General features: G+C 32.3%; 1 protein-coding gene across 1 annotated transcript in view; it reads right to left on the reverse strand.

The window, feature by feature from the left end:
- The window catches only part of Ca-alpha1T (Ca[2+]-channel protein alpha[[1]] subunit T), a 276,487-nt gene that overhangs the window by 124,837 nt on the left and 132,743 nt on the right, over positions 1 to 18,907 (reverse strand). The window contains exons 11-14 of the mRNA XM_075375644.1: positions 18,629 to 18,820; positions 10,884 to 11,081; positions 9,685 to 9,836; positions 8,356 to 8,559 (exon numbers count right to left, since the gene is read on the reverse strand). Of these exons, the coding sequence (XP_075231759.1) occupies positions 8,356 to 8,559; positions 9,685 to 9,836; positions 10,884 to 11,081; positions 18,629 to 18,820 (746 nt within the window). The remainder of the gene's footprint in view (positions 1 to 8,355; positions 8,560 to 9,684; positions 9,837 to 10,883; positions 11,082 to 18,628; positions 18,821 to 18,907) is intronic.

The following is an 18,907-nucleotide window of genomic DNA, read 5'->3' on the forward strand; positions in this document are numbered from 1 at the left end:
GAATGTAAGCGTTAGACAGGGGATTAGTTAAATAATAAAAAACAAACCTGTCAAAGAACTTTAATTTTTTATTAATTTATTTGAGTTTTTTTAAGTTGAACGTATACTTATAAAAAAGGAGAAATTAATTTAAAAAAAAAAAAACCTGGTAGTTAGAGATTATTTTATCATCTCCATGATTTTTATGAATTGGTTATTTTAAAATAACGTACAGTCAACTCTTTTTTATTTGCAGGTAAATTATCTGATTATTTGTTGCAGAAGGAATGTGGAAATATAAAAACTGAAAAAATCCCTTACACAATTTTTCTGTTTAAATTTAGTATAAGAGGTGTGATAATGAAGCACAGAATATTTAGTATTATACACCAAATTAGCTAAAAAGCAAGTCATTAACACTTTGTATATAGTATAACAGTTATTAAATACTTAATGGATTATTCTCAAATTACAAAAACGTTTTCTTCCAAAAGACCTGAAAAGCTAATTAGCAACAAACCAGTAGTACTGTTGTTAATGACCCATCTTACAAAAATTTTATAATCATTTAAATAACTAATAGAATATTTGATCTATGTTGTGTTCGTATTATGTTTTGTTTGTTTGTAAATTCCATATTGTTTGATGAGTTGTGATTTTGGTTTTACATGTGTAAAATTTGCATATTATGATTAATGTTTTTGTTTATCTGTCCTGTCTCTAAGAGATGATTCTGTTGCATTTACATGTGTATATGGTCGATGCATCTGTATGTGGATGTGTGTTTAGTTTGTTCAATTTAGCATTAACTACAAACAAAGCTAATTTAGCTTTGTGAACTTCTGGACAGCTGTGTTTTTCACTATTATTTCGCTAGTGTTCTATAAAATCTTGAATATTCTGTTTATTGTTTTAAAAATGATGCAGCATCTTTTTTTCCTGAAAATATCAGCATTTTTATCTGATTGTAAGTTATTTTTGTTAATGATACATATTTTCAACCAGGATGTGTCTGATTTTTCTACATTTTATATAGCATGTTGCCCTTTACAGTGGGTGTATTGAAATTAATATACACTGGATGTTTTATTATATTTTGTTCTTCAGAATATGTGATAACTGATCAATTTTTTTGTATTAGGTGATGTACTGTGTGCAACAAGAAATACATCTGTCAAGAACAGTAACTGTACTGAAGAACCCAGTACAATGAAATGTTTAAAACATATAAGATGTAAGTGGGTAGCCTAATGGCTACCCACTTACATTTGTAGACAACATATATAAAATATTAAACAAAATTAAAAAAAATCTTTTGCAGTTCTGTGCAAGAAAGACTGAATTTTTGTTAATTTAACTTGTTTTTAATATATTTTTATTTCAATTTAATATTCCTAATAATAAATATTGCAGATAAAGAAAAGTCAATGTTCTAACTTTTGCGCATCATAATGAACCATCAACAAAATTTTGATCGAATAGTTAATAAATATATAAGAGAACCCAAAAAATTTAAGTGGATGTTATTTTCATATTCATACCTCAAAACATAAAGAAAACTCATTTTAACACCCCCCCCACACCGCTACCATTATACAACCGAAAATAATTCTGTACCTTTTTTTGTTGAAAAGTTGGTATAAAATATATAATCCATATCATTAGTATTTCAATCAATAGTCATAAAAAACTGCCAATATAAAAAAAGATTACCAGGAAAGTAATAAGTATTTTATTTCGGAATACTTGGTGATTCTAAAGATTTTGTGATATAAATTGATAAATTACACGCAATGGTCTGTATGATTTCATACCTTTCTTTATGAAAATTCACTCTCTATTTTAAAATCATATTGCCTAATCACAGTTTGAAACTGTTCTTGTCTAGTTGAAAGACAACTGTTAATAATCCATCATTATTTTGAACCTGTAGCATGATTCTTTGTAATAAATTTCAATTTTTATTTTTTAAATTTGATTTTAATTAAATTTATAAAACATATTTGGTTTCCAAAACAGTGATTTCCGTTTTCTTTTTTATTGATGATTATCAACATTAATCACTGGAAACACTCCTACAAATAATCAGAAGTTGACCATAGTTACCTTATGTAATGGAAATTTTTTTAACGGTTTAAATTAATGCAATTGATATCAATTGGATGTTGGCATCAGTACAGATAAAATATAATAATTAGAAATCTATTACAAAAAGTTATGATTATGACTAATGTTTTTAAAAACCTATTTGACACACATTTCTTTATATTGTTAACATTGCATTTATATAAAAGAAGAATAAATATATTGAAATTAATTTTTCAGCATGAAGTTTTTTAACTAATTTTAAAAGTTGAGTTACTAGTTAAAAAAAAAACTTTAAAAAATGCTGAAGAATGGACCATAAACAAAATTATTTTTAGATTAAAATAAGTGTATTTAATTACTTTAAGTTTTTGTGGAAATGAGAAAAAATCTACAATAAAATATATTTTTAAGAAAGCCTTAAAAATTCTAGGAAATTATAAAGAATATGAAGAAAATTCACCCAGCTTGAAATGGATGAAAAGTAAATTATGAGATTAACAGAAAAAAAAAAAAAAAAATATATATATATATATATATATATATATATATATATATATTTTAAAGCTATAGCAATTACTTTAATGAAAAAAATGTACAATATTTTGAAAAACAACATTAAAAATGTAAGATCAGATTTAAACGCACACAACATTGGTTTTAAAATAATAATAGTTTTAGAGGTAAAAGAGATAAGGATTTGGATTTTTTTTGGAAATGGACAAAACACAAAAACCTAATCATAAATTTCCAAAAGATTAAATTAAAAATGTATTAAACATCCCAAAATATGAGTAAATTTATTTTTTATATCATTTTTAATTTCTTTTAATGTAGAAAATCATGAAAATAAATAATTTTAAAAAATTCTAAAAAGATAAATAATGTGAAAATGTTATAACTACAAAAATTGATATTCATCAGTACTGTAATAAATTTTTTATTCATTAAATATGCAAATTTAAAAATATATAAATGCATATAATGCTTGCAATTTTGATTTAAGCCTGAAGAGTTCATCTAAAAAATTTTTCATAAAGACAAAACATACCTATTTGAAGCACTAAAGTTGATATTTACTTAAAGAACTACCTACTCATATAATGTTACTTATGAAACTGGTATATTGAATAAAGAATTTAAATTTTATGCACCTACTAATTAATTTCCATGCAAGATATTTTTTTTTTGTATTATACATAAGCCCTTGAATGCAAGAAATCATATTTCATATAATTTTGTATGGATTATCAATATTTCATGAATCCATGAAAATATATGTTTAATAAAACTTTATAAAATGAAAAAAAAATTAATTGAAATTGAATGTAATTCTTGACATAAGAGCTTATTAATTATAATTATTAAGAATTTTCTTTAAAAAATATATAAATACTCACAGACTCATAATAAAAAAAATAATCTATCCGTAATTAAACATTATATCCTAATAATTTTACTTTTATTACCATCAAAATGAAGATAACTTATTCATAATTACAGAAAAATAAATCATTGATAATTCAATACCTTCTATATTGTGCTTTTTTTAAATGATTGCTTTACTTATGAAATAATAATGGTATAGGAAATAAATATACAATAATTTGTCTGTGGAAGCTAAAAAGCAGCATAAATGAACTAGGTTATGAATTAGACGATAAACGGTTGTAAATCCTTACAACCTGATTGTTCTGCAACTGAAAAGTCACAGGGTACTGCATCCTAAAAAATGACGGGTATAAAGATAAAACGCTAATGCCAAAGTTATTTTTAATAGACTTATTCTTATAAACTATTATAATTTAACAACACTGTTTGAGGTTTTACTGCATTTTGCTGGTATTTATTGGTATCTAGAAACCATAACAATTAATGATATTTAACAATTTTTAATAAAATTTTTAAATTCTTTAAAAATTGTTAAATTTTTAAAGGAAATGGTTAACAGTAATGAAGTGTAGAAGTGTCTCATGAAACTGACTGAAGTTGTAGAGGATATTTATAATGTATAGTGAATAAACAAAAGAATGTAAATTATTAGGATATTAATCTCATATACTGGAGAAATGGATATAAATTACAAATAAATAATAATTTAAAGAAACTTAAACAAAAAAACTTATGTATTAAACTAGTTTAATAATGACATTTTATAAAATTACTATAAAAGAGTTCTAAACCACCTGAAACAGTCATTTTAGCTAGTCATTATCATAATTAGTTGTGGGTTCTGTCATCCAGCTGCATTAGCAGATTATAAGCTGCAGCGATGTGCTTCTTGAGGTATTTCAATCATAGAACACCTTGAAATTAGATATTAAAGAAATAATGAGAGTTTACTGTGTATGTCTACCATACAAATGACACATTCAATAATTGTAATATATGCTTGAAAAGAATAAATGTGATGGGATAATTTCTTTTTGTTAAACTGTAAACCTGCATAATCTTTATGTTAAAGAATGAATGTTTTGTTATTGAGTTTTATACTTTACCTAGGTAACTTCTATGTCAGAGCCATAAATTACTATTTAATGTAATGAAATATAATTTTATGCAACTGACTTTAACTCCTTTGATCAATGAAAGTACTGAATACTATTAACACCATAGCGTAGTCAATAACATTATTAAATATTACTTAAGCAATATTACAAAGGCTAGATATGTGTAGTATCAATGCTAAAACAGACTAGAATTGTTAGCAATGATCATCCATGTGAATAGATTGTATAACATCTAAGAGGTTTCATCATATAATAGACAGGTGTTTCATGACATGAGACGACAAAGAGGTAGACTGTTCAATTTAGACACCAAAAAACAGGCTATAAGAACTAATTCTTAAAGTATTGGTAGAAATAAGAAGGAATAATAAAAAAAAAACTTCAGTCAATTCTTTTCTGAAAACTATAACAAAGTTGGTTAAAGAAATTTAACTTTGTTTCAGCCAGTCAAAAAACAACTATTACTGTTTTGACTCAGACATGTGAGATGAACTTGGTGATTTGCTTCTTGAATCAATGATTAGGTAAACAAGGAATGTATCGGAAACAAGTTAACATTAAATATCACCTAACACTATTAACTAATTTGATGACGTTTTGGTCTACAAATGATCAATGCTGAGAATTACAAAAAAATTACTTTTTTCAACTGGCTGAATTAATTTAAAAAAATAAGAAAAGTAGTTTTATTGATGTCAAAATGTTTTTAGATGAAAGTAAATTATATTTATTGACCACCAATATTTTAACTTATGTTAAAAAAATTCCACTATATTTTTGTAAGCAATTTAATTAGCAAGAAAAACATATAAAGTGATTATTTTGGTTAATCATTAATATTTCCACTTATTTTAAAATAAATAAGTTAAAATCATAACCTAAAAGGTTATAAGTAACCTAATGTGTTACAACTCATCATCCTTGAAACTAGTATAATTTTTCTCAAGATAACAATTTAGTACTAATTTTACAAAGGTAAATAAGAAATAAGGTGGTTTCCCATTGAATGTTTCACTAGGCTAAACATACTGTAGCATATCAGCATGCTAAGCCTACAAAAATGCAGTAGAAATTCAGATTGACATGTTCATTCAGTTCACTACAGAAACTGGTTATATAGTTAACATCATTACTTTTAGAAAAAAAAAAACTATAATAGATGCCCTTATACCTCAGGGGATTTACATGTGCCATATTCATAAGAAGACTGAGAAAAAATGTAGAAAAGCAATAAGTTTAAGTACCCCTTATATTGACAAGTAATTGATATATATATATATATTGCTTCCAGTTAATAAGGGAAATTTTAATATAGTTACAAAAAATGCAGTTTTTGTTACACCCTTGAAATTTAAGTATTATTGCTTTATTTAGAAAAATGTTTTCTAATTTAACACTCCTTTGACACAGAGGCATGTCAAATTATCAATGAATGTTGTACTGTAATTAAAGATAAGTTAAACTATATAATATTAAAAAAATGAAAATGTTTTTAAAATAAATTATCTAAAAATACGTTTATTAACAGAAAAATTATACTTTAAAGAATATTTTAGTTAAAAGTATTGATTAATTAGAAAATCATGTATGTTAAATTAATAAAATTTTATATTAAAGCTAACACATTATTATTAATTCTTTTTCATATTTTTGAGTTATTAAATTAAAAACCATAAAGGAAAAAAACAAGAAATATAAAAATATATACAATAATTTAAATATCTGATAATTTTTAATATAAATTTAAATTAAACTATAATGTAACAACCAATAATTTTAATATTATATATTAAGCTTTTAAAAACTATAGTGAACAGCATAATAAATTTAAAATTATACCTACACGTAAAAATCAGTTTTATGCAGTTTTTATACTTTTTGCTTTTTGTATAAAAAAAAAACTTTAAACATTATACATTTGTAGGGAATATGAGTAATTAGAAAATTAAGAAATTTTTGGATAATAAATTTACCTACTGGTAAAGTATTACCATAAGATTTCTGAACTTGTTATTTTTTGTGTTGTACATGACTTTCAATGAAAATTTCCAAGGCTGAATCAAAGAACACATTTCTTGAGCATAAAGTAAACATAGATACATGTTATCAAGTAATTGTTGTTCTAAAAAAAATGTAAAAGAAAGTTTTCTTTTTTTACTTAGTCGATAGCAAGGTGCTTATCTCATTGCAGTTTAAAAATCAAGTAAAATAAATAATATAAGCATTTAAGTAATGCGAAAAATGGTGCTACATTCAAAGATGAGTAACTTGTTACAATATGTTAAATTTATTTACAAAAATTAATTTGTTTCCTTTAATGCTTTATATTTTCCTTCAAGTTTCATACTTTTACAGAGATCTCTGCATGATCAAAACGTTTGTGGAAATTATATTAATAATAAATAACATAATTCGAATTTCAGCAAAGTATGTTAGCATCATTGATATAAATAACAGTATGTTGTAAGTGTGGATAATGTTACATAATAAAACGTTGATATAATTTTAATCTGAGAGGCATCTAGGAAATTATAATGATTCAATAAAACTTTTTCTACCAGTTGTGCTATTTCTGGTTGATACATAAGGAGATCTGAAGACCAATTAATTTTTTATTCTTCATTCTATCACTTTCCGTGACTCTCTGCATAGTAATTAACATATTTCTTGTACAGTTCTAAGATGAGTAGTAAATAAGACAACTGAGACTGCTACCAATTGTAAAATTTGGACAATAAGTTTTTTAGACTCTCATAACATAACAAAACAACTGGTGCCCATATCAACTGATTGGTTTCGTGGTTTAAATGTATTAATAGCATTTAGGGCAAGCCTTAATCAGCCTTTACCAGTGACTGGAAGAAGTATGCTCATGATAAAATTAAAAAAAAAAAATATTGTTGTGACCAAATATCAGTTTTAGATGTTTCTAAAATAATTTTTAATAAACCATTTATCAAGATTTACAAGATATAGAGTGTGACAGGTGTTGTATTGTTGGATTATAAGGTACATCTACATCTTCAGTAGTGATACACTAATTGGAAAATTTGGGTAAGATGTTTTCAGTCACATGAGACTTAGTTAGACTTAGCTGTGAGTAACTTCCATCTGTTCAAAATATTAAGGAAAGTGTCAAGTCATGACATAAATTAAAATAGTGATTAAATGTTACAAAGGAATAGACAAGGATATTTTAATGCTTACTAATTGCTATGACATACCCTTCTAGAAATGTTTAATTATGATATTTTTATGTTAAAAACTTTTGTAATGAAACAGTCTTTACTTCTGCTTATTAATTAAGCAGTTATTGATCATGAAATTCTATAAATATGTTTTTAAAATGATTAAGAGGAATTCAATACACATATTTGGGGGACAGCATATTCTGCAGTCTGAGATTTTAATAATTTTATGCAACCTGAAACACCGATAAAAATTTTAACCTAGGAAATTCACATACATAAAGTCACTAATAGTAAAAAATAAATAACTAAAAGCTTATGAAATGCTGAATATTTTTTTTAATACAAAAATTAAAAAACAAAAAAATGCTCTTTTTTTGAACAAATGTACATATAGATTTAATTTTTCATATGGGATCATTTGTATTGTTTACTTAATAGAATAAATACTTAAATTGTTAGAAATTATAAATTTTTGGTTTTTAGTTACCATTTATCTTTTTGATAACATTTTGCTGTAAAATAGAAAAAGCAAGCATAAAAATACATAGAATAATAAATAAATAAATAAATAATATAAACACAAGACATACCTGAAGATAAAGATAAACAGAATAAGCAAAGAGAAGAATACAGCAACATTATCCATAGTACGAAGCATAACAACTAGTTGTCTTCGAAGATTTGGCATAAATCGTACGAGTTTTAGTATTCGAAGAAGACGGAATGTTCGTAAAACACTCAATCCAGAACTTCCTTCACCTTTACCAAGGTAAGTCTGGCCCAGTTCAATAACACTAAAAAACAGTTTAATTGATAAAAAAGAATACAATTATTTTATTTCTTTGTGCTTAAACTATAACTATACACTATTAGATCTTCCTACAATCAGAAGTGCTTCAACTATAACAATACACTATAAAATCTTCCTGGAATCAGAAGTAAAGAGTATGATATAAAAAATGGAAAAGTATGCTACAAGAAGAGTAAATATTTATAAATTGTAATATGATGAAAGACTTCATAATGTAAAATTGAAAAAAAGAAAAACAACTACCAATTTATTACTTTCTCATCACATCACTGGTTAAACAGATGCATACAGCATAGTGTATGCAATTCTGAATGGCAGAAATGCATACAGTAAGAGATAGACAGTGTTATATTTTTGTAATTCTACTTCTGTGTTTCAGCAGCTCTTTATTTTTTGAAGGAAAATAAATTTTCTTATTGGATGAATTACTTTACTGCAAAATCAATAATGTACTGCTCTTATTCTGTGTAAAAAAGCACTGATTTCTAAAAAATCTGCAGACAGGAAAAGCACTATATACATGAAAGGTGCCTTAATGAATGAGTTTGAAATGTTTCTGTGGGGTAGGCCATCTTTACTCACAACTCATTCCTATATTTTTCTTTGATTTTTTCTTTTCTATTCTATTCTTCAGGTTATGTTGATGTAAGTCAAGCTACTAAAAGACTTCCACTAAGGATATGAGGATTTAAGGAATTAGTATGTACTTGGTGGAATATGACCTCTTCTGTAGATCTTGTAGAGAGTTCCTTTTCAGGCAGCTGAAATGCCTATATTTTTTTGGTGTCTACCAGGTACTTCTATTTAAATTTATATGATTTCAACATTTTTACAATACTTCAGAGAATATTTAAGATAAGAGCTTCTGAGGTAGATTCTACCTTATATAAACACTTATAAAAGATGATTGTGACATGACTACTATAACACTTTATGTGTCAAAATGTTTATCTCTGAAAATAGTATGATACATCTGGTGAAAGAATTTTTAGAAATGATATGACTGTCTAATATAGTGGTTGTAAAAACTTAAAAATTCATACTAACAAATATAATTTTGAATAAAAGATTCATCAATGTAAAAACAAACCATAGATAACATTTTTACCTCAAAATGACAATAATCCCATCGAATACGTTGAATCCATTGCTGATGTAGCCAAAAGGGCCTTCGGCAATGATTTTGAGCAACATCTCAAAGGCAAAAATGGCAGAAAATGCAATATTGCTTATTTCCACAATAACAGTAAGTTCTTCTGGCTAAAAAAGAGAAATAGTCAAAAATCATATTATAATATAGAATCTATTATAGTAAAAAATTGATATAAAAACTTGTTATATTAAGACAAGATTTGATGATGAATAATCAGGACAAATATATATTAAAACTGCAGCTATCCTTTAGCTGGGTTTTGTTGTTTCATATGGAGACTGTGATTAGACTATCATATCATACCATGATGCTATAAATCACAGAATTCACAGTCTATAAAATTTCTGTAAGGTCAATGTCTAGTATGTGGAGCAATATAGTAAACATAACCTGTATGTTTCTGTTTCATTTAAACCTAATTTCATTATGAATAGTAAAATTTTGTGATGTCATTGCATTGTTAATATCCATCTGAAACTATACGCAACTATGCAATATTCAGAATCACCTGCATATCTCGGCAAAACCAAAAACTGTTATTTTCAAAATTTTTAAGTTATTTTTCTGTTTGCTTATAATATATTGAGATATAATGATGCACTTCAACAGCTGGCAACATAAATTCCTTTTGTTGTTTGATATGACAGAAAAATTATGAGTAGCATTTTTTTACATAATATATTACCTCCTTTTTGCTTTTGCAGAATATGTATGTGTGTCAGGGTCATAACTAAATAGGTTGTAGATAAACTAATATAAAATACAAACTGTTTCAGGCATTTTTAAGAAAAATGAGCTCGATGCCATGCTTACTAAGGAAAGTAGTAAAATAGTTGGCTTTTTCATTGAGCCACTCATTAGTGCACATTAGTATGTCAGGCCTGCCGGCCTCCGTGGCGCGAGTGGTAGCATCTCAGCTTTTCATCTGGAGGTTCTGGGTTCAAATCCCAGTCAGGCATGGCATTTTCACATGCAACAAAAATTTCATTCATTTTATCCTCGGAAGCAATACCTAACGGTAGTTCTGGAGGTTAAAAAAAAGGAAAAAAGTATATCAAGCCTACCAAATTGCAAGTGATATTCAGCCTATAAAAAGTAACTAACCTCTATCAATTATCCACAAAAACTTAAAAAAAGAATATAATAATACAAACCTGATTGTGATATTCAATGCCCATACTAAGAGTATTAATAAGAATTGCAAGCAGAATACCTTGTTGAAAATATTTATGTTCAACAAGTTTTTTAATACCATTTCTAATAGCACATAAACAATTACGGCAACAGTTTGAACCACATTTTGCTTTATTAGTTTTTTCAATAGCCCATTCATGATGTCCTGGTCCACGTTCCTAAAATAATTTTAAAAAATATCAGATTAGTTACACAAATAAAATATAATTTCATGAATTTTTAACAAAACAATTAAATTACAATAACTTATTACTTTCCTGTCTAGATAGTGCTATAGCAGAGCTGTAGCTCTAGAAGGGAAAGTATTGTAATTGGTCCAATTTTGGCATTTGTGGTTTTCACCGGATCTTGACGTTTTGACATGTAAGGAACACAAAAAACCGGATGGGAATTTTCTGGATGTTAATGTTATGTATGTGTGTGTTCGGTGCTGGCCTCTAAATCACCTTATATCTCCAGAACTACTGGACCGATTTTGACCAAACTGGGTCAAGATATATATATATACTTCTATATATGGGGCATTGATGCCATTAAATTTTCAACTTAAAAAGGTCAATGGAGTGAGGCTGTAGAGCAAGGTATCTTGAGTATCTGTAGGGCAAGGTATCAAAGTATCTTAAGATACTTAAGGTCATATTTTTCTTAGGCACATTTGTTAATTAAAAAATAAAAATATCTGCAAAAAAAGGTTTGCAAAATCGCACCCCCACCATAAAAAATGCTGTTGTAGTTTTCTGCTATGTTGTGACGTCACAGGTGAGTGATAGAATGAAATAAATGAATAATATTTAAAGTCTAAAAAAGTAACTCGGCCTGGCTGGGTCTCGAACTCGATCGCTCGGTTGACTCGGTACTTGGTACGTTAAGCCTCGCGGCTACACCTGTCTGCCGACCATAAAGGAATTTCTTGTATGTAAGTTGTGAAATTACATTAGTTTAGATAGTGCCGACCGTTGCCGCTAGTACCGCCACACCCTCGCTCATTAAATACGGTATGCACGCTCGCTTTAGTTAGTATCATTGAATTAAATGAAAGAAAAAAATATTGTATTTAAATAAAATGGTAAATATTTTTAATTAAGTTGTATGTGTAAATCGTGCATCAGAAACAACCTACAGTTGTACGACTTTCCCGGAACGTGGCTTTAGCTGCGTGATGGGAATATTTCTAACTGGGTAATAGCCACAAGTCAGTTTTGAGTAATGTTAATTGCGTTGAACATCCGTCCTGGCGGACTCGAGGGTGGGGCGGGGGGTTCGGGTTGTATCGATTAGTCAGCCTGTATATCTGGTGCTTTCCTCTGGTATGTATGTATGCAGTAGGGCAAAACTCACTGAATACAAGAATACACAGCAGGAGGGAAACCCCTGCTGCTGAAATAGTTTTGGAATTACACCTCCCGAAGAGTGATCTGGCGGAGAGATTTTAAAAACACGCGATCCTGGTTACTGGTTCAGTGACGGGCTGACAATCTGAGTCCGGAAAATACGTGGATGAACCCGGGGACTGGACTGTACACACAGACCGCTCTCACAGCGTAGAAGTGGGTTTCTTCGCTGGGGACTTGGAAGGAGTGCTAGCACTACTACGGGTACTATGCAACTATGCGAAGATGTTCCCCTGGCGGTTTATGCTGCATGGGCAGCGGTATGGGAAGAGAGTCGACCAATGCAAGGAGTGTCGGTAGGGATACAAGGTTCGTAAAGGCCTAGACCAGAAGAGTTGGTAGTCGAAAGATTAGAGGTACATGGGCGTCCTTCTCTCCCCTTCATGGTTCGCGCAGTAACTTGGAAAGGTGGAGTTGCTGCCATGTCTGTGGTAATGTGCGGGGTAGCAGTTGGGTGCGCGCATCCAGACGGTGATCTCTCATACATCGAACTCACTCGTGCTACTTTGGTAGGAGATCCTGTAAAGTTAGGCGCGTGTATGGTGCATGGTTTCAAAGTATTATAGAGCCGGACCTGATTTCTCTCGTACGCAGTCGTCAGGCTTATCTTCAGTTTCGTAACTCCACATGGAGGGTGCTTGAGAAAGTACTCTTTGTGTGAGGTAGACCGGCGGGTAACCGAGGGGAGATGGTGGTGGCCTTGTGAACCCTGGGACACCATGCAGACTCCCTGCGCGCGCTTTCTAACATAGCGAATGTCCAAAGCCCTAATATGGTAAGTTGTTTATAGGTTTATGATTGTGTGGCGCTCTTGGGTTTTTGTTGTTTTATTGGCTTTATTTTTTTTTATTGCTGCGGCTCACATTGCTGATATAATTTGTGCTTGTCGTTTGTTTTGCTGTTAGGTTTGTTTGTTTGCATTTGTTAAGCTGTTTAATAGATAGTAAATTATGCCCCAGTTCTTATTCACTGGGTTTAATTACCTTGGGCCGAGTAACCCAGTCGAGAATGGCGAACCGGTAGATGGTGACGACCGTATCGCGCAAAAGCACGATATTGCGTACGATAACGCGAAGACTAAGAAGGAGGTAAGGAAGGCTGACCGTGTGGCAATTAAAGAACTGGCATAGTGCGGTAGGCACTGCTGGTCTTTCTGTGAAATACGCAACAGAAAGTGTGGTCGATGTTAACCATCCAATGAAGATAGAAACTGCTGTATATGTCTATCTCGACGAGGAGGACCGGAGAAGGGCCAAAATTACTCTTATGCAAGAACCTGCGAACCAGCGTAAAGAACAAGGAGAGAAGAGGAAGTGGTATGGAGAGAGTTACTGATATTCTGGCACATGCAAGGGAATGTGCTGTACACTCCCTGGCATTAAGAGAGAAATACGGGCAGGAGGATCATAAGACCTATAGGACTATGATTACCGAAGGAATGAAGGGCCTTCCTGCGAGTATTTGTTGTATGAAGCAGAAGGAGCTAGACGGAAGTACAAAAAACTGGCTAAGAAGAAGAAAATCAGTAAGAAGATGGAGTGGTTGCAGAGACAGATCGACTTCCAGACTAAGGAGATTGATCATGAAGAAGAGAGATAAGGGAGGATTAAAACTGTAGCGGAAGACAGGTGCGAAACCCCTAATTACGAGTCGGAAGAGGTCACTATTGAAGTGGATGAAGGTTCATCAATGACGACTTCGGTGCCGTCTGTAAATAGAAGGAGAACATACAGGGATGAAGTTGGATGGGTTGAGCCTCTCAGATTGGTGGAATGTGCAGTAAGTACATCGAGAAGCGAGAACTCTGTTCTGCTGTCGAAAGAAAAGGAAGAAGGGATGAAAAGAATTCGTTAGCAAACCACAGAATACCTTGAGATGGAAAAGAATTATCTTAGGGAAACTGAAGGCAAGGCGAAGGGAAAGGTACGGGAGCAATAAAGAAGACTTGTAACAAAACACTTCGCCAAGAAATTATTAAAGCCTATTGCAGTAATGCAAAAACATTACTACACTCCTGAGGTCCTTTCAGAAGAGGATAAAAGAGTCGCGGGAAGAAAAGTCCCACGTTCGACAAAAAAGCGGCCGCTGTTGCAGAAGGCGGATAGTAAAAATTCAGAGGCCGATGAATTGCAGGAAGTGGAAGAAGTTGACTTCCTTGTGGAGGAAATCTTCGGAGAGGCCAGGCGAGGGGCGAGTAGGGTCCCGTCCAGCCACCATTGTTAGCTAAAAAGGAAGAGGCCCAAAGGTTAAAATCACTAGAGGAAAAACTCTTGAGGGAAGAACTGGTGGAGGTACAGACGTTGAAAGAAGTAGCGGAGATGTTTGGTTCTATCGTGAATGACATGAAGAGGACTAGATGGGGACGGGAAAGAACCCTAATATAAGGGCATAGACCTGGCTCCACGAGCGTGTTGGGAAGTTGCGGTTCCTAAACAACTTCGTGGTAAAGAGAGCTGAGAGTCAACGAACCTAGTGTTCGTTGAGGGATTCATTGGATACCACGCATGCAAGGTCTGGGACTTCTTGAGGGTTACACGATGTTTTAAATGCGCGGGACTTGACCACGTGGCGAAATTTTACAAAAGCTCGGAGCTGTGCTTACACTGCTCTGAAGAAGGGTATAAAGAAGAACAATGTCCTAATGAGGCCAAACCCTCAGTCTGCGCTAACTGTAAGAAGCTTCGGAAAAAGGCCGACGACAGCAGTAAAGATCCTTCGTGCACATCATTATTAAGAGCAGAGAGGCGCTTAATGGTCCGTATTGATGTATAGAGTCATTCAAGTCAATCTACAAGGAGCCTACATAGCTCAAGTGAAGCTGGAGGCTCCACTTGATCGGAATACGGAAAGGGATAGATGTGCTGTTCCACAGGCAGCTCGCGGACTCACACAATGTGGTGATTACTATTAATAGTGATCGTAGTAGTTTGGTGGTGGTGTCCTCATATTTCCAATATGGGCACTCAATAAAAGGTTATCTCATAAAGTGGATGAAAATAATCTAGGAATTTCGGAAAGTATTATCCTCGGAGGAAATGTCAACGTGAAGTCGTCGTTATGCTATGGAACGGAGAGAGATGGAAGAGGAAGAGGGAAGAAAATAGAAGAGTTGTTATTGTTATTACTCAATAACAACTTCAAGTGTGCAGTCAGGAAGATGAGCTTCCCACGTATTAAGGAAACGTCAACGAGCGTAGGTACTACGAAGGAAAAAACATCGATCTAAAATTATCGAAAGGTGATCGTGTGTAATTAAAAAGTTGAAAACGAAGGTAATAGTGATCACAGACCGATTGTGTTCGACGTTGAGGTTGGTGTGAGACGTGAGAGAGTGTCATTATGAGAAACGAAAGTGGAAAGAGGTAGATCCCTTCTCAGGAAAGCAGATTGGGAAAAATTTCGTCTTGACCTCCGTTACGAAATGAGAAAATGGAATGTGCTTATACGTGATGTCAGCGAGGAAGATCCTGCAAGGAACTTCATCGAGGGGCTGCTGAGAGCAGCCGACGAGGCTCTTCCGAAAGCCACGGGGAAAGAGAAAGATGCGTTTTGGTGGAGTACTGAACTACAAAACATGCAACATGCAGTGCACAGAAAACACTCAGTTCGTCGCGAATGGAAATGTAGAGAGTAGAGAAGAGCCAGGAGTGAGTATTTTAACGCAGTTAGAACGGCAAAAAGAGATTCCTGGCAAACATTTGTGATATTTGTGATACGGACCCATGAGGTATAGTCTATCAGTTAGTTCTGGGAAAGAAGAAAAAGAAGTTTTATTAACAGCAATGGAGTTCCAGGTAAGAGTGGTCATCGACAAACGCTTCGTGGTTATGAAGTTACCCGGAGGTCCCGGGTTCGAATCCCGGTCAGGCATGGCATTTTCACACACTACAAAAATAGTAATTTCAGTGTCTGACCGGATGTGGTGGCCATCAGTATTACATCAGTTTTTTAATAGGTGAGGGATGACTTGGGAGGAGTTTAACTTCCTGAGAAACTACTTTGAGGAAAGAGAAGTAATACTGAGCCATGGAACAGCAGAATGGAAATAGTTAAGCAAAGGGTATCCGCAGGAAAGTGTGATGGGATTTCGATTCATTTCTGCGGTTATGGTTGCCTGAGGGCTGCAAGATAAGAGCGATTGCAAATGACGCCCAGCTAACTGTGGAAGCCAATTGAAAATGAAGTTGGAAGAGCAAACCAATTGGACGATAGAGGTATTGAGGAACTAGAGTATTCAACATAAAATGATCTTCAGCGTGGATAAAACAATGATGATTCTCAAGGGTTCCCTACTGCAAAAGCCATTAGTAAAGATCGGAGGTTGTAATATTAAATATGCCAAAATTCAGAAGCATTTGGGTGTTGTGATTGACAAAAGAAGGACATATAAGGAGCATGTGATGCAGGTCAGTGGACGGGTGTTTGACGCATTTAACAAGATCAAGAGAATAGTTCACAGCAAATGGGGGTTGGATTTCTGATGCTAAGAATCTTGTATAAAGGCTTAGTGGACGAAATAATGTTATATGGAACGTCAATTTGGGCACACAAGACGGATTTGGTGCATTTAAGGCGGATCCCATTAAGTGTGCAGAAATTAATCCTCTTGATTTTAATAAGAGGATGTAGGACCATCTCAGGAGATGTGGTGTCTGTGATCACCAGAATAATGGCACTAGATATAAAGGCTAAAGAATGAAATATCAGAGAGCTGAGAAAATCGGGTGCACGTAAAGACGTAAAGCTACTGCAGCAGCATGAGAGACAGATTAGCAAGAAGGGTTATGCTGAGTGGCAAGAGAGGTGGGACAATTCAGAGAAAGGAAGATCTTGCATGTGATTTTCCCAGACGTTCGGGAATGAGATAGGAGAGATAGCTTACAGTGGATAACTACACGGCTCAGGCATTGTCGGGGCATGGAAATTTTAATAGTAAATCAATGGGTTTGGGCTGGTACCAAGTCCGAACTGTGTACTGTGAAATGGAAGAAACCATATGCTCCTTGAATGTGACTTCTTTATGGAGGAAAGGCAGTAGTTCACTCGGCAACTCCGTGAGTTAGATGTTAGATATACATTAGATGGTATCTGTAGAAATAGAGTAGCATATAGGAAATTTAGTAATTATGTAAAGGAGATCCTGGTTAAAAAAGAAAATTCCAGGATCTAAGAAGAATGAAGATTGTCCATGGGCATGAGGGGTACAGTTTTGAAGATATCCATTTATAATATAAGATATCTGAAATGCCTCCATGAAGATTAGTATATTGAGAAGAAATCAATTTTAGTGTTAGGTTAGGATATTACAATGAAGGAAAAAGCAATAGATAGGAGCTGTAGGGTTAGGTAAATTGTGTATGATGCCCTGACAAAAAAAATAGACCTGGTACATGATTAGAGGCAAAATAAAAAGAAGAAAAAAGATAAATGGACCACACAGAAAGTTAGGAGTTAGGAAATAGAAAGAAGAAAAGAAGAAACCAGATGCAAAGAAGAATCAAGGAAGAAAGAAAATAGACGTTTGAAGTCATAAGAGTCTTTAAGAAGGCAAAATTTCAACTCAATGCCACATGTAAAAAGACCCGAGGAGGCTGCAGAATCAATTGCTGATTTTTGTGTAGATCAGCTGAGGTCTCAATTAAGGCTAAGGGAGACATCTTTGCCCAGTGCCAAGTGCAGTGTTGTACAAGAAAGGTATGAAGGCTTTAGAGGACTGGCTTAGAAACATCAGGGGATGAGGACTACTGGAAAAGTCTATGGTGGGATCCTCTATGCACCATTAAAGATGTACAGTATAAAAATCATGGATTCTAACAGAGACAGCCAGTAAAAATTGAAAATCTTTGACATGCGGCTATATCACTAGTTCTCAGAATCTCTTGAAAGGATCATGTGATGAATGCTGAGGCTGTTGAGAAGATCATTAGCACCAAAACTTCTTTCTGTCATTAAGAAGAAAATTGAATTTTTGGGCCATATGTTCAATCCTAGCAGTTATGAACATAACGTATGATATTTAATGTAGTTCTACAAGGTAAGTTCAACAGACTGAAAAAACATGGAAGAAAATGGATATTGTGGATTAAAAATTTACAGACCTGATGCAATGCAACATAACTTATACAATATTTTGATTTATGCATAATGGAGACAATAGAAATGAAGGCAAAAACTTGTTATATTTTTTTAGAAAATAAAAGGTAATATGACATTTAGTAAAATCCATTAAAAAAATCTATATAATAAGGAAAAAATATGTATCTATAAAGAACAATTAATGATTATGTTCTGAGTAATAAATAATATGTACTCACTAAATGTGTATTTGGATCTTGATAATGCGGATGAGAAAGATGTGCTTCTAACACTCCTTTACTTAAAGAAGAAAAGAGAGAATCTAATGCAAGCTGTCCAGTTGGTAATGCTGCACTTAATGCTCCACTTAATGCAAGCAATTCTTGACAGGTCATTGCTTCACCAGCTGCAGCAGTTGCAGCATGCACTTGCTACAAAATAGTTATGAAAAAGAAAAGAGTAATACAAGTAATTAATCATATTAAACATAATAAGTTGGTAAACTATTAAAATTTGTA

This window comes from Lycorma delicatula, chromosome 9 (assembly GCF_047948215.1).
Source record: "Lycorma delicatula isolate Av1 chromosome 9, ASM4794821v1, whole genome shotgun sequence".
Classification (NCBI taxonomy): Eukaryota; Metazoa; Arthropoda; class Insecta; order Hemiptera; family Fulgoridae; genus Lycorma; species Lycorma delicatula.